The sequence below is a fragment of the Mirounga angustirostris genome, unplaced genomic scaffold (assembly GCF_029215605.1).
Source record: "Mirounga angustirostris isolate CCGP_5_RB_7025 unplaced genomic scaffold, mMirAng1.0.hap1 SCAF_15, whole genome shotgun sequence".
In the NCBI taxonomy this organism is placed as follows: Eukaryota; Metazoa; Chordata; class Mammalia; order Carnivora; family Phocidae; genus Mirounga; species Mirounga angustirostris.
The window spans coordinates 92355264-92376797 of record NW_026991723.1 but is presented as its reverse complement, the minus strand read 5'-3'; the positions used below and the strand labels follow the sequence as shown (position 1 = coordinate 92376797).

Below are 21534 nucleotides of genomic sequence, written 5' to 3'. Positions count from 1 at the left end.
TCCATTCATCCATTGATGGACATTTGGGTTGTTTCCACTTTTTGGCTATTGTGAATAATGCTGCTATTCATACACCAGCATGGACATTTGTTTTAATTTCTCTTGGTTTTACCTAGGAGTGGAGTTGTGTATGGCCCACGGCAACTCCATGTTTAACCTTTTGAGGAACTTCCAGATTGTTCTCCAGAAATGGCTGCACCCATGTACATTCCCATCACGTCTTCACCAACACGGTTAATCTATCTTTTTGATGATAGCCATTCAAGTGAGTGTGAAGTGCTATCTCATTACGGTTTTGATTTGCATTTCCCTAATGGCTCATGATGTTGAGTGTCTTTTCACATACGTATTATTGGACATTTGTGTATCTTCTTTGGAGAAATGTTACCAGTGCTTTGCCCATTTTTAAATTGGGTTATTTGTCTTTTTATTGTTGAGTTGTCGGAGTCCTTTATATATTCTAGATACAAATTTCTCATCAGAAATATGATTCCAGATATACCCTCCCATTCTTTGTCTTTTCACCTTCTTGATGGTGCCCTTTGATGCACAAAAGTTTTTATTTTTTAATTTTTTTAAAAAAGATTTTATTTATTTATTTATTTGACAGAGAGAGAGAGACGGCAAGAGAGGGAACACAAGCAGGGGAAGTGGGAGAGGGAGAAGCAGGCTTCCCGTCGACCACGGAGCCCGATGCAGGGCTTGATCCCAGGACCCTGAGATCATGACCTGAGCCCAAGGCAGTTGCTTAACCGACTGAGCCACCCAGGCACCCCGCACAAAAGTTTTTAAACCTAATGAAGTCAAATTTATCTGGTTTTCTTTTGTAGTTTGTGCTTTTGGGGTCATATCTAAGAATCCGTTGCCTAGCCCAGGGTTATAGAGATTTACCCCTATGTTTTCCTTTTAAGCGTCATATAGTTTTAGCTCTTATATTCAACTCTTTGATTTGTTCTAAGTTAATTCTTGTATATGGTGAGAGGTTAGGGTCCAACTTCATTCTTTTACATGTGAATGTCCAATTGTCCAAGCACCATATTTTGAAAAGATTATTCTTTTCCTGTTGAATGGTCTTGGCCCCCTTGTTGTTTGATCCTAGACTCTCCCTTTTATTCCACTGATCTATGTATGTATCCTCATGTCAGCCCCACACTGTTTTGATTACTGTAGCTTCATAGTCTTGAAATTGGAAGTTGTGAGTGCTCCAACTTTGTTCCTTTTCAATAATGTTTTGGCTGTTCTGGGTTCCTTTTACTTCCATATGAATTTTAAGATTAGCTTATTAATTTCTGTGATGATATCAGCCGGGATTTTGATTAGGATCACACTGAATCTGTGGATCATTTTGGGGAGCACTGCCGCTTTAATAATGTTAGATCTTCCAATCCATGAACATGGGTATCTTTCCATCTATTTAGATCTTTAGTTTCTTTCAACAAAATTTTGCAGCTTTCGAAGTGTAAATGTTTACACTACTTCTGTTAAGTTTATTCCCAACTATTTTATGCTTTTTGATGTCATTATAAATGGAACTATTTACTAAATTTCATTTTCAGATTGTTTGTAGCATATAGAAATGCATTTGAGTTTTGTATATTGATCTTATATCTTGTAACCTTGCTGAATTCATTTATTAGCTCTAATAGTTTTTTGGTTGATTCCTTAGAATTTTCTGTGTTACAAGATCATGTCTTCTACAAATAGAGATAGTTTTACTTTTTTCTTTCTAACTATTTTTATTTCACTTTCCGGCCCAGTGGCCTCCACTAGAGCCTCTCCTACAGTGTTGACCTCCTTGCCTTCTTCCTCACATAGTAGAAGCAGCCAGTCTTCTGCTGTTGAGTATAATGTTGGTTGTGGATTTTCACATATGCACTTTTTCAGGTTGAGGAAGTCTCCCCGATTCCTACTTCACTGAGTGTTTTTATGTGTTGTTTGTGTGTTCTGTGTTTTTGGATGACAGATGTTAGAATTATCCGACAGAGTTTAAAGCCTCACTCCAGCCTCCCAGTGTTCCATATTCCCGGAAGTGGGAGTCTAACATAGTTTTGATTCCAGTTTTGATATCAGTTTGAATCATTTAATAGAGTCGACAATAAATTTTATATTTCTTCATAGTCTTGAGCACAATGTAGAAGTTCTCTGGTTGGTCAAACAGTATAAGGAGTTTGGGAAATTCAGATTAACTACTTTCCTCATGAGAAAACACATCCAGATCTTGATAATGAAATGCTAAAATGGGTGCTAGATTTTTAAGTCTCCCCCCCCTCCCCGCCAAGTTATCAGAGCAGTCTGATTTGTTCAGGATTGTGGAAATTTAGAGTTTTATATGGCAGTACTTTTTGAGCTGGTTGTTTCTCTGAAAAGGGTCCCCTCCCCCTTAAATGCTAGCTCATTTACAATATTAGAGGTTCGCTTTCTTTATATTCTGGGAATTCTAAAGGTTTTAGATTTACAAAATCATTTACTATCTGTTAGTGTGTGAGGACACAGCTCCTTAAGAGACTGTAAGTCATGAACACCCTTCAGAGTTAGGAAAAATTCCAACCTAATGTGGGAGAGGGCTCATCTTGGGTCTAGACACAGAGAACCTGCAGTGTTAACCATGGGTCAGAAGTAAACACAGAGAGCAGCTCACCTTTCCTTGTCTGATGAGAGAGAGAGGTTTCTCTCTGCCGTGGACATGAGCTATGATCTTGATGGATGAGCAGACATGACGGACAGCACGGATGAGACCCCTCGTCTGCCCTGGAGAGTCTCCTCGTGGTCAGACCGGAAAGCCCGACCTCAGGCATCACCACCCCCACCCGCTCACTGGCTCACAGCTCGGGGGGTGCTCTGGACAGGGTGGTCCTGGTGACTGCTCCTCCCTGGTCCTTGCCCTGGAGAAGGCACATGGCTCCAACAACAAGTGACCCAGGATTTTGATGGGCAGACAGGCCGGCAGGCAGAAGGCTGGCTGGGAGGGGGGGCACTGGGGGAACAGGTGGTCTCCTGGCCCCTCGAGGCTAATGTCCTGCAGAGCAAAACCCCTCATCCTTGGGGCTGTCTTTTCCTATGGAGAGAGAGCTTTGTGTCTTTCCTGGACAAAAACGAACGTGTTGATGGGTAACGTGATAGAGCCTACGTGGACAGCGGGTCGGAGGGCGTCCTCCCAGCCAGTGGTCATCTTGGAGCGATCTTGGGGGCCCTGCTTCCCTGTGATGGTGAGGGGACGTTTACTTTACTGCCAGGTGTTTGAGAATCCTCGGAAGAGCGTACCAGCCATCTGGAATCGATGTTTATCTCCTGAGCTTGCTCCCCTCCCCAGCCTGCCTGCCTGTTTTCTGAGCTGGTGGTCTTGGGTGTCTTGCTGGGGGCGACCCACTGGCTCCAGCTGCCACATGGGCCTCCCGCCCCACCCTCTCCTGGCAGAGGGCAGCATGTCCCCACCGTCCACCGTTCCCTGTCCTGCCTCTCTTGGCTCCTTTCTCTGCTATCTCGGAGCGAGCGCCGGCCTTCCCTGGACCTCCAGCTTCTCCTGCAGGCTGAATCCCCAGCTGACCCCTCCGTGGCCAGGACCCCCAGGGAGAAGGCCGGGCTTGGGAAGCCTCGTGTTCTGCGGGGCCAGGCGAAGCATCTCCGTGGAGCAGGTGCCCAGCGTGGGTCCGACTGTGGGAGGCAGCGCGTGCCCCTGCCCGGTGTTGCTGCAGTAACGGGAGGCCTGACCTCACCCCACTCTACCCCGGTCAGGCCGTGAGCTGGTGGCTGTGGCCTCCCTGACCTCCCTGGGATTCCAGGACAATTAGGGGCCAGGCCTGGGAAGGGCCTGTGCCGTTCGTTCCCTCTCCCCAGCCCCCGAGCGGGGGAGAGTCTCCTTCAGCCTAGAATGTGGTGGTACCAGTGGGCCTTGTCCCGACTCTGTGACAACCCAGAATGAATCGTGTGCTCTGAGGCCAGGATGTGTGGCTGTGTTACACGCACACCTGTCTCCACCTCGGCTCCCCTTCCACCTGTGCAGACCCCCCCACCCACAGGCTCTCAGGTGGCCTTTGGGTCTGGGAGGGCTCTGGTATGCAGGAGGGAGGTCGTGGTAAGCCCGATACCCATAGCTGGACACCCGGATAGCCGCTAGCTGGCAGGGGGGGATGAGCCAGGGAGGGCTGGGGCCCTGGAGTCCGGAGGGTGATGAGGCCATGCCCACCCAGCTGCGTCTTCAGTGGTCACCCAGGCGTGTTCCGTTGCTGTTTCGTCCTCTGTGTCAACTTCCACCCTTGAGGTGTGTTGGGCCCGCGGGAAGGGGTGGGCCGGGCTGAGCCAGGCCCTCAGCCTGGGGGGCCAGCAGGCCTGGCTGATCCTCAGGGACTGCACAGAAGGCCTTTCACCCCCTTGTGTCAGCTGGCCAGCCCGTCCCAGAGGTCCTGCCCTTCCCCGTGTGAGCACTGAGCCCTCTGTTCCCGGGCACACCGGCTGGCTAGTCCAGTCCTTGTGCCGCAGTTTCTGTGAGGTCTGGGTGTCTGCAGCCCCCACCTCCCGGCTTGCCATGGGAGCCACAAGAGACACGGGCTGGGGGCTGCTGTGACCCCTGATGGGAGGGGAGTGGGGTCCTGCCCACTGCCCTGGCGGTAAGCGGCGTTCCCTGGGCTGTAAAGTCGGGTATTTAGGGTCTTCATTTTTCATATCAGTAATTACCTTTTATGGCCCCAGCTGCAAGCCGCGGCCTGTGCCTCTGATCCCGGGCGGAGCGGAGAACCCACACCCCCCAGCCCCCTCCGCTCCTCCTCCACACACAGCAAGATGCGTCCGCCTTGCACAAGGGCTTGGGGAGATCGGGGTTTGTGGTTAAGATTCTCACATTGGAGCACGAGGACAATTATGTGTAGCTTTTATTCGGCCCCCAGGATTCTTACTGCATTATCCGTATTTCCTTTATTTTGTGGGATTTCTAGTAAATGGGCTTAAAAATAGGTCTGGGCGTGATGCCAGGCAGATGCGGGCAGCAGGCTCTCTGTGTCTCCTCTGAAGGCAGAGTGGGGCAACCCCTGTGTCACTTGGGCCCGTGCCTCCCACAGGTCCCCCGAGGTAGTCCCGCCGCCGCACCCAGGAGGAGCAGGGCCGTGGCAGCCCAGGTGCCCTGCTCCTGGACGAGAAGCCAGGCTGGGTCTTGGCTGCAGCTGGGGGCCAGGACCAGGGCTGGGCCGGGATGTGTGCTGCTCAGGAAGGCAGGGCTGGGGGCATTTGGGGTCTGGGTGAGGGGGGGTGCCTGCCGGGCCCGGTGGAGGCTTGAGCACCTCTGCGCTCACTGGCTGAGCTTTGCCCGGGGGCCCCTGGTGTACCAGCTGCAACCTGGCCCACGGGGGCCCTGAGATCTATCAGTGCCACCTGCTGGGGTCCCAGATGCCCCTTGGATGCCCACCTTGAGGTGGGCACTGTATTGGGCCCTAAATAGCTGGCGTGGCCTCTGTCCTCTCTCCTTGACCCAGACCCTCCTGTTCTCTAGGTCCTGTGCTGTGGATCCTTGCAGACAGGAGGACTGGCCCCAGACGGCAGAGCTGAAGCCCACCCAGATTTCTCCTGCCCATGCAGGGCTGGAGCCTCCTCCGGGCTCAGAAGACCCACCATCCCATCCTTGTGGCCCTTAAGTGGCTTGGTGCTCTGTCCAGGATTCCATCCCCAGAGTGGGGCGTCATCCCAGAGGGTCGGGACATTTGGTTCTGCACTACCGTGTGAGCTGAGCAGGTGGGGTGGGGGGGAGGGCAGGCAGAGTGTTCAGAGGGTTAAACGTGGAGACAGGGTGGTGGAGACAGCCCCCACCCATGGGGTAGACCCTCATGGTCCACGGGGGCGGCCTCTGTGAGCCGGGTGGCTGCGTCAGGTGGGCAGCTGAGTGTCCTTGGGCAGGGAAGGAGGCACATGCTGGAAACCCCTTAGGGAGAAGGTGAGACAGGCTGGCTGGCCCTGGGGGACTGGGGCGCATCCCTGGGCTTCTGTGGGCATCTCCCCCACCCCATGCTTGTCTCTGACTTTAGGGCCAACAAGGCTGAGGTTGGCCAGGGAGTGGCTGGGGACCCTGCTGCCCAGCCCCAGGCCAGGTGGGCCACCATCACCAGCAGCCTGCTTGCCTGGAGCTCTGAGGTGGGGTCTGCTGCGTCGTGGCCCCTGTCTCTGCGTAATTGCCCCCCCCCCCCCAGCGGCTGATTTAGTATTTCTTTGTCGGTCTGATTTACATTAGGTTTTTAAGCATAATTAGAAATGCAGCGGAGCTTTGTGTCTTACCTCGACTATTTATGGCACGAAATGCAGATGAGGAAGGGCTATGAATATTAACGGGCGGGGGTGTGTGGCGGAGTCGCTGTGGGTAAGGAGTTGGTGACCGGCACAGGGCAGCGCCCGCCTCCTGCCCGCCCGCTGGGGACCCCCCATCTGGCCCCCAGGTGCTCCGGGACCCCCCCTACCCCCACCACGGACCATCAGCAGGGGAGAGTGCCATGGAGAGGGCTGAGGAGAGGGTCCAGCTCCATGGGGCCTGGCCAGCTCAGTCTGGGCAGCCCCCGAGTGCCCCCTGAGCCAGGGGTGCAAGGGGGGGTACCTCACGTCAGCTGATAAGGGAGGAGGAGGCCCGTCTGCTTGTGCGTGGAGCTGGCTTTTTAAGTTATTAAACTATGCCCGAGGGAGACACTCTTCAAGCTTACGTTATTTAAATTACAAATACGGGTGAGGGAGATTGTCGGCTCTGTTCAAAACACTGCTTCACATTCTTTGGAAGCCTTCTGGAACTGTTCTGTGGCTCATGTGTGAGGACTTGCTGGGTCCACAGGGCTCCCGGCTCCTCCTCTGAGTGACCATTCACGCCGTGTTTGTTTGTCCCCAACCCCACGCCCACGCTAAAGTCAGAATATTTGAGGGAAGGGTAGGAGGCTGGCATGTCGGTGGCAGGCTGTCGTGCTCGGTGGGCGGCGGCACGTGGGCTCGGCTGGGCCACACCGGCCACTGGACCGGACCCTTGTCAGAGTCTGCACCGTGGGACGCCTGCCCAGATGCAGGACCTCCTGTTCCGTCCGATGGGTGTCTTCCCAGCCCGACCCAGCCCCCTGGCCCGGCAGCGTGGCTCTGATGGCCATTGGTGGCCTGCCCGGTGCCCTGGGTCCTTGGGCGTGTGCTGGTCTCTGAGGACCAGCCCTGTGTCTCTGGCGCTCTCCTTGGGGCGGCAAGGGGGAAGGCTTGATAAGCACATGTTTGAATTTGCAGATTCTGGCTTGCTGCCCTTTTCTGTTTGGGGAAAAAAAAAGGTTCCAGGCAAACGTGTGTTAGTGGAGTTAAAACCGGCTCTGAGGCTTGATGCCAGTCCAGGCTGTGGTCTGGGGTGGAGGCTGCCAGGTGCCTGGAGCGTGGTGAGCCAGGGTGGAAGTTTCCGGGGGCCTGTGTGCCCCTTCCCCTGGGGGTCTCCTCTGCCGCCGAGCTCTGGGGGCCCCTCCCTCTCTTGACAAAGAAGCTTGCGCTGGCTGGGTGCTGACGCGGGATGCTGGGGAGGGGGCAGGTCCCGGCCCCCAGGCCTCTGCAGGGGCACGCTGTGGGTGCCGCGGTCTCCTCGTCCACACCCACCCGGAGAGCAGGGGCTGGGACGCAGGCGCACAGTAGGGGTGGGGGCTGCACGTTGGGGACTTGGTGGAGGGGCTCCTGGCAGCAGAGACCCCGCCCTGGAGCCCTGCTTCTGCTCACCCTGGCCCTTCCATTAGCAGCGAGCCCGTGGCTGCTCGGCCTTGTTTTAGGATGTATTAAAAGTTTAATGCAGACCTCAGGACCAAGTTGGTTGGTGCCTCGCCCGGCGCCCAGGGGACCTGGCCCGCTCTGAGCGGCCCAGGCCCCCATGCTGAGAACCGGCTCCTCTACCCTTGAAGGGCCCGCCTCCCTCCCTGGCCCCCTCACGGGAGCAGAGCCAGAGCATTAACTGGGGTTGGGGATGGAAGTGAGCTTCTGCTCCCCATAACTGGAGCCTGCCCTGTCCCTGGTCCAAAGGGGGCCTCCCTCCCTGCCGACCGACCCCTCCTCACCCTCTCTTAGCAGCCCTGACGGCTCACTGTGTGCGTGCTGACTCACAGGGTACCTCGCCTCCCTCCGGGCCCTGGACCCCCGAGCACCTTGACTTTTAGGGGGTGTCCCTGTGGCCAGGCTGGCTTCTCCCAGGCTGGCGGGGGCAGCCCCCAGGATGGGTTTTGGCCTCCGGGCAGGAGAGGCAGGGAGGCAGAAGGGGCTCCTTTTTTCCTGGTGCGCCTGCCTCCCTCCCTGCCTGCCGCGGTGAACTAGCTGTGTGTTTGCTCAGGCCCGGGCCTCTTATTAGATTGGAAAAATTAAATCCTGCACAGTAATTGTATTTAATTTCAGTTACCTCGCCTCTCCTTCCCTTGCTGGTGGTGACCCTGCAGAAGTTAAACGCTGCATTCCTCTGCCAAAGGAGGCTCCCTGGGATCTGGGGGTGGGGGTTGGGCGGGTATGGGAGAATGAGGAGTGGCGGGGCTGGGGTCCTGGCAGGGCTTCTGAGGATGTCTGGCCGGGACCTGCAGACCTTGGAGACGTGTCTGGGTGGGGTCCTGGGAAGGAGGCCCCTCCTCTTGGACTGCCCATCCTTCTCTGGTCCTCTGGGCCCCGAAGGGAAGTCCTTGGTGTGCTCCTGGTACCTGTTAGAGCCCAGTGTGGCCGGCCGTGGCCTGGCTGCACCCCGAGAATCCGTGCCCCACTTGCATGCTGCCTAGGCCCTTGGGCCCTGTGTGGGTGCATGTCTGCAGCTCTTGGGGCCAGTACTCCCACCCCCTTGTCATGGCGCTCCTTCCCTCATCCACCTACAGGCAGCACTGCCCTTGGGGGGCTGGGAGGAGCTTTGGTTGACAACCCGTAACCCCAGGTCCTAGATCCTAGCTCTCCCTGAGGGAGGGGTCTGCAGAGAAGAGACACCCCCCCACACACACACACTACTCATGTTTTCTCATTCTGGGGGAGGTCTTGGAGTGAGTCTGGGGTGGGGGCCCCCTGAGGCTGGCGCAGCTCCAGGGGCTGGACTCTGGCTTTGGGGTTTCCCAAAGTGGGTTCCATTCTGAAGGGCATTATGAGGGGGGAGGGTTCCGTGGTGCAGTGGCTTTGAGGATGGCCAGAATGAATGGAGAGATCTCTGATAGTCCTCCTGGCTCTTCAGAACCTTCCAGACGCCACTGGGCCGGCGACTGTTGCTGTGGGGTGGGGCGAACCAAAGGGTGTTGCTCGGGAAGCTGGGAGATGGGGAAACCGAGGCATAGAAGGGGAAAGGTGTTCTTGTGGGGCTGGGCCCTGCCGCACAGGGAAAGGTGAGGGGGTGTCCCCGCTGCCCTCAGCCCGCTCAGGTCCTGGGGCCCTCCTGTCTGGCCACCGTGCGAGGGTCGGCCCGAGGCCTGTCCTAATTTCATGGCTCTGGGCATGTAAACCAAGCCTTTATTTTATTCTTTCCTCCTGAAGTCCAGCTTTGTTCGCGTCCCAGCCAAGGCTTCTAAGAAAGCAATCTAACCCCCCCCACCCCTGGGCTGCCAGGGGCTGGGCTGTGGGGCAGGAGCTCCTCCCGTGCAGGTGGCTTGAGGACACAGGGGCAGCAGCCCGGCTGTCCCCTCTCCCCGGGGACCAGACAGCCTCATCACCTAACAGGGGAATAATGGTCCCTCTCTGGGCATGCAGCCTGGCCTGCAACCCTGAGGCGCAGGCACTGGCCGCGACGGGCGGGGGAGGGGGGCGGAGGGAGACACCCACCTGACCACCGCCTCCCGTGCAGGTCACGGCAGGTAGGCGTCCTCGTGGTGCCGTTTACCAAGGCATCGTGCCAGGCTTGAGCCGAGTGCCTGACGAATGCCATTGCCCTCGACCCTGCGGTGACCGTCCAGGGTAAACCCGACCCTCCTTGACAGATGAGCATCCCAGATGTGGTGCCACCTGCCTGAGGCCACAGGACGTGGACACAAAGTAGTCGGGGCGGGGCTGGCATGGGGTGGGGGGGCGTGTTGGCCTGCTGGGACCCAGGATTCCCACCCAGCCGACCAGGCAGGGCCTGCTTTCTGAAGGGACGGGCTCTGAGGGCCTCATGCTGTCCCCTGCTCTCAGTTTGGGACCTGGCCACTGCCCTGCCCAGCCCCAGGCAATTGGGGCCCTCTGGGAACTGGGCCCGGTGCAGCGTTGCTGGCCTCTGCCCACCCCCGCCAGCCTGGATCACCCCCTCTCAGCACCAGAGCCCTCGTCTGGCCCAGGGGAGCCTGCCTGGCTTTCTGGGAGACTCCTGGCAGTAGGTGCTGTGGGTCTGTGAAGGGGCCATTTGGGGGCCCCTCTCCAATGCACTGTCACCGGCCAGCACAGCCCCACTCTTGCAGCCCTCCCTGGCGTGCCCAGCATTTGCCTAAATGCCCAGCAGACATTGGGCAGACCCACCCTGCCCTTGTTCAGCTCAAGAGTGGCACCTGGCAGGCTTCTCGGAGGAGGTGACAAAGAGGCAGCGTCCTGAAGTGGGCAGGTCTGTCCCAGGGAGTGCAGGCTGTGTGTACTGGGGCCCGGGGGGCAGAGTCCTACACCCAGGCCAAGGTTGGCCCTGCTCTCCCCTTCCCTCCCCAGCACAGTTCCACCAGGCTTTGGCCTCTGTTTCCCCATTTCGCCCTGCCTGTGGCCTAGTCTGCCTGCCTTTGTGGCTGCGTGGCATGTGGGGGCTGTGTCCCCTGCCCCCACCCCAAGGCTTCAGCTCCCTCATCTTGAGGCCATTGGGCTTCTCCTGCGCCCCAAGAAAAGGAGACCATCCCCAGTCTGGGGGCCTGACGGGGCTTCTGGTGGGGGCTTCCCTGGGTCGGTCTTTCTGGGTCTGGATAAAGGTGAGCTGGCAAGGCTGCCCCCTCGGAGCTGCTGCTCAGGGCAGCCGAATGGCCGTCCCCCAGGCAATGGCTGACCGTGGCCCCAGGACCTTCCTAAGGGCAGTGGGGACCTGGCTGTGAGGGGCGTGTGGCCTGAAGCCCGTTTGCCCACTGGACTTGCCTCATGCAGCTGGAGGTGAGGGAGGGCTGAGGTCTGGCCTCACTGCATCACCGGGGCTTTGGGGGGCTGAGGGGCAGGCCCCCGTGTCCCCTGGCCGGCCCCTGCATCCTCAGAGCAGCGAGCGGGGACCAGTTCTGTCAACCTGCACCCAGAGGGCTTGTCACCCCCCAGAGGGTAGTCCTCAGCCCCCTGCAGGAGGTGCAGAGCTGCCCCTGGAGGAGCCCCTGCTGCCGGCTGCCCGGCGGGCGCTTCCCTACACCTGGGTTTCTTCCTGCTCCGTTCCTTCCGCAGTGTTTTATCTGCTCTCGGAAGCCGAGCCGCCGTGGGAACGGGGAGGTGCCAGATGGCCCTTTCTTTCTCTGGATGCCACTTGCTGGTGGGAGGGCTGCTGCCTGGCCCCCCCAGACCCTCCCCGCTCCAGCCACCAGGGTTAGTTGTCAGGGTGGTGGCCACCTGTATGGGGGGGCTGCAGGGGACTGGACCTCCGACCCTGCCAGTCTCGACCCCCTGCCTCTCTGCAGGGGTCTGAGGTCTTCCCAGGTCCACAGTTGGTGGCAAGAGGGGAAACCGAGGCTGGGCGGGCCACAGGCAGTGTGAGCCTAGAGCAGGACAGGCAGCATGCACAGCACAGCCTCCCCTCCCGAGAGAGGCCCAGGGGCGGCGGGATGCGGCGGGATGCGGCGGGCCCCGCGCGGCAGCCTGGCCCCCTTCCTCCCGTCACCATCACGGGTGGTGACTTGGCTGCCCGCCTGTGGGGATGGGTCCGTCGGGGCTGCTGGGTGCGTCCACCCGGGCCTGGCCCAGCTGCACGCACAAAGTTGTTCTTGACAAGACCCGCGTCGGGGGTTGGGGGACAGGGTGACTTCCCTGGGCAAGTGGGATGGGGTGCGGGACTGTGCTCATTGGGCCTGATTGCTCTGGGGACCCAGGGAGAAGTGTGGACGGGGAATGGGGCGCTGCGGGGCCCTGGGCCTCCTCTCCCACTTCTTTTTCTTCACCCCTTTTCTCATCTTCTCATGCTTCTTTTCTCATCACCCCTCCTGCCCCCCACTGCTGGGCTCCCCACTCTCATGTAGCTCTTACCCCGTCTGCCCCACCCCCTCATCCCCCATACCCTCTTGTCCCCCTTATCCCCCTGTCCCCTCATCTCCTTGTCCACCCCCGTCTCTTTCCATCCTCCTTGTCCCCCATTTCCCCAACCCCCATACCCGCCATCCCCCTTATCCCCCCTATGCCCACCATCCCCTTTGTCCTTCCCACCCCATCCTCCTGCCCCTTGCTCCCCTTGTCCCCTCCCATCCCCCTTGTCCCCATCCCCCTGCTCTCCTTGTCCCCCCAGTCCTCTCCTCCCCCTTGTCTCCCATCCCCCTGTCCCCTGCCCTTGTCTCCTCTTCTCCCGTCCCTCCACCCCCTTGTTCCCCTACCCAACTTGTCCCCCATCCCTTTGTCCCCCGTCCCCTTATCCTCCTGTCCCCCTTTTCCCCCAGCCCCTTCCCCCGTGCCCCCCTGTGCCCTGGCCCCCCGCCCGCCCTGGAGGAGTTGGGTGGCCCTGCCAGCCCTGCAGACTGTTTGGAATAGTTTAAATGCTTTGACGCTCGGGCTCTACGGGATGGCAGAGCGGCAGTTTACTGGGTAATTCACATGCAGAGCTGCACCATAAATCTCGGGCGCTCAGTTGCCGTGGCACCACGGAGCGTTTCCCCACGTACAGTACAGTATTTCTGCCATCTTTGTTTGCATTGCGGTGAGTCATCAAAGTCTGTCTTGTACCAACACCCGGAGCCGTGCATTCCTCTGGCACTGGCACTCCACTGTTTTTAAAGCTGGGGCTGGAGCTGGCATTTACTTGGGCTCCGAAATCAAAGGCGGCTATTCATTCCCGAGAGCTGCCTGAATGTCCGTCTGCATCCGGCCTCTTCATTTAGATGCTGTGCGCTGCCCCGGAGAGCCGGGCTGGGTGCAGCTGAGCTGCGGCCGCGGAGCCCAGCGCGGAGACTCTCTGCCCTCCTCCTCCTCCTCCTCCTCCTCCTCCTCCTCCTCCTCCTCCTCCTCTCCCCCGGCTCCTCGCGCCCTCCCCACCCCAAGGGCTCGCGCTCCGTTTGCTGCATTCCCGGAGCAGCCGGCGAGCCTGCCCCTGCCAGGCTGAGCGGGCAGTGCCGGGCCACCGGCGGCAGCCGCCAAAGGTAGGTCTCCCCTGCGGGCCAGTGCCACGGCCGGCCCGGCAACTTCTCCGCAGCGGGGGCACTGCGGGCCCTCCCCCAGCGGCCACCCATCTGCCCAACTCCTGTCGCCGGGGTCCAGGCGCTCCGCCCTCCCTCCCCGGCCACCCGGCGCCTCTGCGGCCGCCTGCACTTTCCTCCCACGGGACAGAGCAGCCCTTTGTGCGGGCGCCGCTGTGCGGAGTTGGGCCGGCGCCTTCTCCGCCCGGCCGTCCCCAGCCCCCACCCCTCTGTGAACCGGGCATCAGATCAACCTCGCTGGAGCTCCGTCCCCCAGCCCCTAGGGCGCCCGGTGGCGGCAGAGGGAGCGGCATCCCAAGCCCTTGCCGGTCCCCCCCCCCCCCCGCCCCGTCTCCCCCTGACCCCTTTAGTCACCTGGGCTGGGACCGAGCCAGCAGGGATTGGCCAGTGTGGGGAGCCAGGGCACTGGGAGGGCGGGCAGGTGGGGCTGCGCCAGGCTCCCAGCTGCTGGTCTGGCCGGGTCCCTGCCGGTGGCCTGGGGAGCCCGTCCCGGGGGAGGGGCAGTGGGGGGGGGCGCCTGACTTCGAGCTTCCGCTAACTCGGCTCACTGCCCTGGGCGCCCCCACCCCGGCCCTCCTCTTCAGCCACTGGGGCGGGACTCCCCCCGTGTGGGCCCTCCGTGCAGCTAGTGCTACGAGGGAAAAGAAGAAAAACAAACCAGAAACCAGAAGACCCCCTTGCAAGACCCGTTCGCTCGCTCTGGGTTCCGGCCCCCTCAGGGGAAGGGCTGGGAGGGGCTCCTTTGCTGCTAACTTTTTCTTGGGGAGAAGAGTTTGCAGACGCGGCCCGCCACCCTCACCCCTCCCAGCCGCCGCCACCCTCACCCCTGGCAGCCGCCGCGGGTGGTGGTGCCCTGTTCCGTGTTCTGTCCTCTGTCCTCCCCATCCTCCCAGAGTGCAGGCCTCCATTTCTGTTCCCGGTGTCTGCTAAGACGGGGCGTCCCTGCCCCGAGGGCTCCGGCACTCTCCTGGGGGTGGGCTCTGGGAGCTGCACGAGGTGTGGGGGGCATGCCCCTGGCTGGAATGCGGCTGTGCAGCTCTGAGCCCAGCAGGGTCCCGCCTCCCGCCGTGAGGAGCTTGGCCCCAGGACCTCCCCTGGGCCCCTCGGCTGGAGGGGGTCCCGCTGGAGGGCGGGGGGGGGGCACCGCGTGGAGGAGGGGTGGAGGAGGGCACGGGCGAGCTGGGGCAGAGCACGTTTGCACGTCCTTGGTGGTGGGCCCTGGCGTCTGGGGGCCTGACCAGGTGTCCCCGTGCCCTCTCTCCCCACAGATGTGCCCCCCTCGGGCGCTCCCGCGCTGAGTCTGAGGCCCGCCCTCTAGCGCCTGCCCGCCATGTCGCAGATGCTGCACATCGAGATCCCCAACTTCGGGAACACTGTGCTCGGCTGCCTCAATGAGCAGCGCCTGCTGGGCCTCTACTGTGATGTGTCCATTGTGGTCAAAGGCCAGGCTTTCAAGGCCCACCGGGCCGTCCTGGCCGCCAGCAGCCTGTACTTCCGCGACCTGTTCAGCGGCAACAGTAAGAGCGCCTTCGAGCTGCCGGGCACCGTGCCGCCTGCCTGCTTCCAGCAGATCCTGTCCTTCTGCTACACGGGCAGGCTGACCATGGCGGCCAGCGAGCAGCTCGTGGTCATGTACACGGCCGGCTTCCTGCAGATCCAGCACATCGTGGAGCGCGGCACAGACCTCATGTTCAAGGTGAGCTCGCCCCACTGTGACTCGCAGACCGCCATGATCGAGGACGCCAGCTCTGAGCCCCAGAGCCCCTGCACCCAGCTGCAGCCGGCCGCCCCCGCAGCCCCCCCCTACGTCGTGTCCCCCTCCGTGCCCATCCCACTGCTGACCCGTGTGAAGCATGAAGCCATGGAGCTGCCGCCGGCCGCCGGCCCGGGCCTGGCCCCCAAGCGCCCGCTGGAGACGGGGCCCCGGGATGGCACAGCGGTGGCGGGCGCCACGGTGGCGGGCGCAGCCCCTCTCAAGCTGCCCCGGGTCTCCTACTACGGGGTGCCCAGCCTGGCCACCCTCATCCCCAGCATCCAGCAGGTGCCCTACTCCCAGGGGGAGCGGACCAGTCCGGGGGCCAGCAGCCTGCCCACCACCGACAGCCCCACGTCTTACCACAACGAGGAGGACGAGGAGGATGACGAGGCCTACGACACCATGGTGGAGGAGCAGTATGGCCAGATGTACATCAAGGCCACCGGCAGCTATGCAGGTAACGCGCGGTGGGGGCTGGCCCCGTGCCCCGACCGCGCCACCCGCCAGTGTGTGGGCGCGCCTCCAGGCCCCGTGGGTACCGAGGCGAGCCTGACCTCGGCCCCGTGGCACGGGCAGCCTGGCCGTGGCCGCTCGGGGAGGCCGCTGTGCCAGGGAGTGCAGGGGACGGTCCCCAACCTAGGCTTGCTGAGCTAGGGGGGCAGGGCCTTGGCTGAGGACCGGACACTTAACGCTGGGTGAACCCGCCCCCCGGGAAGCTGCAGCCTGTGGGACGGGGCCCGCTCTTGCATGGGTCACAGAGGACACTGAGGGCCTCGGTGGCCCAGGGACCTGCCCGAGGGCTCACAGGGTAGTAGGCAACCCACCTGCTCAAGACCTTAGCGACCTGGTGTGGCCCGGTCTGCCTGACCTTTGACCTCAGCCCTTCCCTGTGACTGTCAGTGAGGCCAGAGACTCCCCCGTACCTGGCTCACGTGCCACCACCTCCCTGGGTCCAGCACTGAGGGACAGGCCGGAAGGTGCTTGTTGAACTGAATGAGCTGCCCCCCATTATTTGTGGGGGGTCCCCCACTGGGGGCCTGCACACCTGAGATGCCCCCACTTAGCATGGTGTTACAGATTGCGTCCCAGTCCCTGGAGACCATTCAGGGTCTGCTAGGTAGAGGGTCCAGTAGTTGGGGCCCCAGATCGGGTGTCCACCTGCCGTCCGTATTCCCCGAAAACTGGCTGTGCGCCTGGGCCCGCTGCCTGCTCATCTGCATGCAGGGCCTATGCCCAGTGCACTGGCTCTGGACACATGGTGCTAGCGGGAAGTGACGTCCCAGAACTGGGGCCCCGAGGGGCAGTGTGGTGACTCTTTCCTGCCCTCTGTTCCCCTGTGTCCTGGTGCCCTGGTGGGGCAGATGCTGCCCCCCCATCTACTCCTCCACCTCTAGGCCGGTACTGGTCGATCTGACCAGCTGGGGCCCTTGGGATGGCCACTTCCCCGCGAGCAGCCAAGGACTGGATGGTGTGGCCAAGCCGGGGGGAGCAGGGAGGCTCTGCCTGGGCGCCCGCCTGCCCTCCTCAGGGGCTGTGAGTGAATGATGTTTACCTAGAGCTCATTATTTGAATGTACGTGGTCATATTGAGTGACTTGCACAGGACACGAGCATGAAGGCCACGTTGATCTGGACTTGGTTCTTCTTGGAGTGGCAGAGGGAAGGGCTTGGTGTCCTGATACCAGGAAACCTGCAGGCTCTGGCTCGGCCCTTCAGAGGGCCACTGGGCTTGGGCCTTAGAGGGAGCCTCTGGGGACGTGCCCTGTGTGGAGTTTCCTCTGCCCACTGCTGACGGCCACCTCGGGACCCGGGGAAGGGCCATGTGGAGCCCCAGACCCAGCCAGAGGGAGCTGGAATCTGCCAAGGGTCCAGGGGCGGGGGCTGTCCACCAGTGGCCCACAGTGGGACACCGGAGCTGGGAGAGGACCCCAGCCTCCAGACGTCTCCATCCAATGTGGCCATGAGCCTTGGCAGGAGTGGGATGCTGAGAAATAGGATGAGGTGTTGGGATTGCTGGGTGCAGGTACAATGCCTTAGCCCATCTGAGTACACCTGCCTGTCTAGCCGGACGAGTGTGGGGCCCTCTCCTCACCTGGACAGTGGCCTGTCTGTCCTTGGGTTTTCCAAGGAGCCAATGGGACAGTGGCCATGGGAAGGCCAGGGTAGGGGTTGGAGGCCGAGCTGCCCGGGGCTGCCCCTCTGCCTTGACCGTGACCCAGCTTTCTCACCAGCCCCCCACCCCGACCCCCCAGCTCTCAGACAAGATGCCAGGGGCATAGGCCTGGCCCAGGGCCGTGTGCCTGCAGGGGGTCACCCATCCATCAGCGCCCCTTACCCCCTTCTGGGGGTGTTGGAGGGAGGATGGGAAATGGGAGAGGACAGTGGGCACGGGCGGGCAGGGCTTGGGGCCGGCTTGGGGTGCTACAGTCTGGGTTTTCTCCTCGGTGAGACCATAAGTGGGGCAGGGAGGGGGGTGTGTGATTTCTTGGTTAAAATCTAGGTTATTGGCAGTGACGTCGCTGCCATCACTGGGCCCCGGGTGAGCTGGGAAGAGGGTTGTGGGGGAGGGGGCCGTGGGGGCAAGCAGGCAGAGAGAGGGGCCTACCCTCAGAGGCTGCCTGCCCACGCCCCGGGCTCTCTCTGCACACTGGCTTGGCCAGGTTGGGGGGCATCCTAACAGCACCCTGGGCCGTTGAGCAGCCTGCTGCCCCCAGTCTGGGGCCCGGACACGGGCTGGGCAGGCCTGTCTTGGAGCTGGTGGAGTGTGTTCCAGGGTGCACCCCTGCCATATAAGGGCATGTGGGAGTCCCTCCTTCCTGGCCTGTTTCCCCACCTGTCAAGGGAGAGGTGGGCCCGAGTGACCTTCAAGGGTCTTGACCAGCACCGTCCGTGTAGGAAGGTGTGGGACGCCACAGGGGTGCCCCCATCTCCACTCTCCATCTTGTGAAGAACCATTAGCAGCTCCTGTGTGGTGAGCCTCTTGTTTTGGAAATCAAGGGGTTAAACATGACAGATGAGGTTAGTTGACCGTCCCGGTGGTCCCACTGTGTTCCCGCAGGGCCTCTGTCCCCGTGCCTCCTCGTCCATCGTCCATTGGGCGGAGACACCATAGCTGATTTATCTAGTCCCCGAGGACACTGGGGTTGTTTCTGATTTGTTGCTCTTAGGACTGAGTGACCAGGAAGGTGCTGAGTAGGGGCAGGGGGTGTCGATAGGGTGGGTCAGGCTCCCTCCCCTCTCTCCAAAGCTCCTGGCTTGGGGCGGGGTTTCCTCGGGGGCTCAGGAGGCCCCTGCTCCAGGAGCGGAGCGAGGCGCTGTCCCGTCAAGGTGGTGGGGGTTGGCGTTGGTTCAGGGCTGGGCAGGGCACAGAGGGCAAACCAGTGTGGTGAGGAGTCTGTTCCCACGGGCCGTGAGCAGTGGTGGCCCAGACAGGCAGACAGACAGACAGCAAACAAGACCTTGAACAAGTATTTAATCTTGGCTGGGGGTCGCCCTGAGGCAGGATGGGCTGCGCCTGGACCCCCGGGAGTGACACTCAGGGCCAGGGAGAGTGAGCTGACCAAGGGTGTGGTGGGAGGGGGCTCGCTCTGCCGTCTCTGCAGGTGGGGTGAGGCTGGCCAGAGGGGCCACCTTCTGTGCCCCTGCCCCGCTGCCAGGGCTCCCGTGGCGCCTTCCGCTGCAGGCCCAGCCCCTCCTTGGTGTGGGCAAATGTTGCTCCTGCGGATGTCAGAGACAGAGGCACCTCGAGCCGGGCACTTCCACCTTCACCTGCTCCCAGGAGGGGACCCCTGTGGGCACCGTCCCGGGATGTGCGGTGGCCCTGCCCCGTCTTGCTCCCGCTTCCCTCTGGGGGCCGGCCGGCTCCCCTGGGTCTGCCCATTGTCCTGACACCAGACACGGGATGGGGTCCTGGCACGTGGCAGCACATCTGTTCCGGGCTCCACCCGCTGCGAGCAGAAGCTGCAGGTGGCTCCTGTGAGCTCCGGAAGGAGTGTGCGCGCTCTGCCATGGACCAGGCCCTGTGCATTGTCACCCATGAGCTCGGTGCTGTGTCGACCCGCAGCTGTCCACCCCTCCACCCCTCCCCTGCCTGTCGGGGGTCGCTCCCACCTGCAGCCCAGCTGCCACTTGGGGCTCTCATAGGGAAGGGGAGAGGTGAGGTTTGTTCTGCGAATCCCAATCCCAAGCAGCTCTCACGGCTTCCCGGCCTGTCCAGGGGTGTCCACACTGCTGGAGCTCAGCCCCACCACTGGGAGGGCCTGGGGAGAAGCAGGGGCCTTTTGTCCCTGGCCTGGCGAGGGGTGGGGCCCAAGCAGAGGCGGGGTGGGCTCCCTCCCTTTGAAGGCAGCACGAGGGAGGTGCCGGCCCGGCGGCACACTCCAGCTGCGGTTTGGGGCTTGTCCCCGAGAGCCTCTGGGGTGGCCTCCCTGGATCCCCGGTCCTCAGTGTCTCCTGTCTCAGGTAGAGGACAAAGCGCGTCGTGCAACCTCACGCGTAGCCCTCCACCCCGAGGACCCCGGGGTTCCTCCTGCGGTTGTTACTGAAGTCTCACTTCTGTGCCTCCGGGAAATGGGTGTGAGAGGCCCCTGAGTCTGGGCTGTGACAGCAGAGCATGGTCACCCGCCTGCCCCCCACACAGCCTCCCAGCTGCCTTCTGTCCCTCAGGATGCATTTGCCCGTTCTAGAACATCAGGTGAGCTGTTGTGCTCTTCGAGCTCCCACTTCCCTCGTCAGCAGAATGTGCGAGGGGCTCCTCTGTGCTGCGTGGGTCAGTCCCTCTGTTCCCGCCCCTGCTCTAGTGCTTAGTCAACCATTTCTACGCAGTAAACCAGGCCCGTTCCAAGGGTGATGAGGCGGGTGGTTGGAATCAGTCCACTACCTCGGTCACAGTGGCACAAGATACGCAACAGTCTGCCTCCCATACAGTGTCTCCTGGGTCCTCCCGCCCCACCCCTGGCCCCTGGCAGCCCCACCCCCCAGCTTTCTGTCCCTGCCGCTTTGTCTTTTCTAGAATCTTTGCAAATGGCATCGTACTGAAAGGAGTCTTTCCTTTTTCTCGCCATGTTTTGCAATTCGTGCATGTGGCGTTGGTCCTCAGTCACCTTGGTCGCAGCTGTGGACGTGGCCCCCAGTGGCAGATGTGTGGGTGGCCTCTGGAGGGGGGCTGTGGTCATCGTGCGGCTGTGAATATCGGCGTGCCTGTGGGACCGCCGGGTCACGTGAGGAGCGTGTGAGTCGCGCCCCACTGCTGCAAGGTTCGCTGGTCTTCCGAGAGTTGTTTTGTCATGAATGATTTTAATGGGTTTTCACTTTAATTTTGCAGACGTGTTGCGTCAGCTCACTTTCAAGTGTTGAAGCCTGCTTGCACACCTGGGATAGACCCCACTTGGTCGTCACGTGTTGTGGGTCTCATATGGCGCTGGGTTCGATTAGCTACTGTTTGCTTACGGAATTCTGCATGTGTGTTCCTGGAGGTCAGGCTCCCGTGGCTTTCTCACAGCGTCTTGCGTGTCCGGGGAACGCAAACCTTCTGTTCCCTCCTTTCGTTTTTGAGAGTTTGTGTAGTAAGTTTGATGTTATTTCCTTCTCGTGTGTTTGATAGAATTCATTCACTGGTGAAGCCATGTCGCATTTGGTTTCTTTTCTTTCTTTTTTTTTTTTAAAGATTTATTTATTTATTTGAGAGAGCGAGAATGAGAGAGCACATGAGAGGGGGGAGGGTCAGAGGGAGAAGCAGGCTCCTCGCTGAGCAGGGAGCCCGATGCGGGACTCGATCCCGGGACTCCAGGATCATGACCTGAGCCGAAGGCAGTCGCTCAACCAACTGAGCCACCCAGGTGCCCCTCGCATTTGGTTTCTTACTATCGTTAATTGTGCAAGAGTTTTTAAGGGTAAATTCTGTTCCTTTAGATACAGAACGATGCGGATTCCTCTTCCATCATGCTCCAGCTGTGGTGATGTGTGTGTCTCCTGGAGCTTCTGATGCTCCCACGGCCATGGCGCCTTGCGTCCTGGGGTTTGACCACGCTGGCGCCATACGTCCTATGGGCGCTTCTTACACATGGCACATGGTTGAGACTGCGGGTTCCTGCGGTCCCACGACCCGTCTTTTATCCGGAGGGCTTAGGGGCCTGATGCGGGCCTTGATCTCATGACCCTGAGACTGTGACCTGAGCCGAAATCAAGAGTCGAACGCTCAACCACCTGAGCCACCTGGGCGCCCCTCTGCCGACACCTTTTGGGTTGACTTTTTCCTCCTTGGCCCCACTGTTGACCTCCTCTGTGCTTCGGTGGCCCATGCCCTCAGATGCCTGCCCCTCGGCCCATCCACTTTCTCAGTGATGCCATCCTTGTGCCTCCCAAGTGTTCCCGTCCCCTCTGGCCCCTCGTGCCATGTGGTCACGTGCTCCCCAGCTCAAGTATGGTGGCCTCACCCGACGCTGTTTTTCGTACCAGAAACAGCCAACTATCTTGGTTCCGTTTTTAGTCCATTTTATTTTATTTTATTTATTTATTTATTTATTAAAAGATT

The 21534-nt window shown here is 60.5% G+C and overlaps 1 protein-coding gene across 5 annotated transcripts in view; it reads left to right on the top strand.

The window, feature by feature from the left end:
- NACC2 (NACC family member 2) overlaps positions 1-21534 on the top strand; it is a 64441-nt gene that overhangs the window by 23793 nt on the left and 19114 nt on the right. The window contains exons 2-3 of one of the 5 annotated variants that reach the window (XM_064579698.1): positions 5480-5677; positions 14516-15460. In XM_064579698.1, the coding sequence (XP_064435768.1) occupies positions 14578-15460 (883 nt within the window). In that variant the 5' untranslated portion in view covers positions 5480-5677; positions 14516-14577. Of the gene's footprint in view, positions 1-5479; positions 5719-12590; positions 13191-14515; positions 15461-21534 lie in introns of those variants that run through there. The other 4 variants (XM_045883498.3, XM_064579697.1, XM_064579699.1 and 1 more) reach the window with 4 other exon arrangements.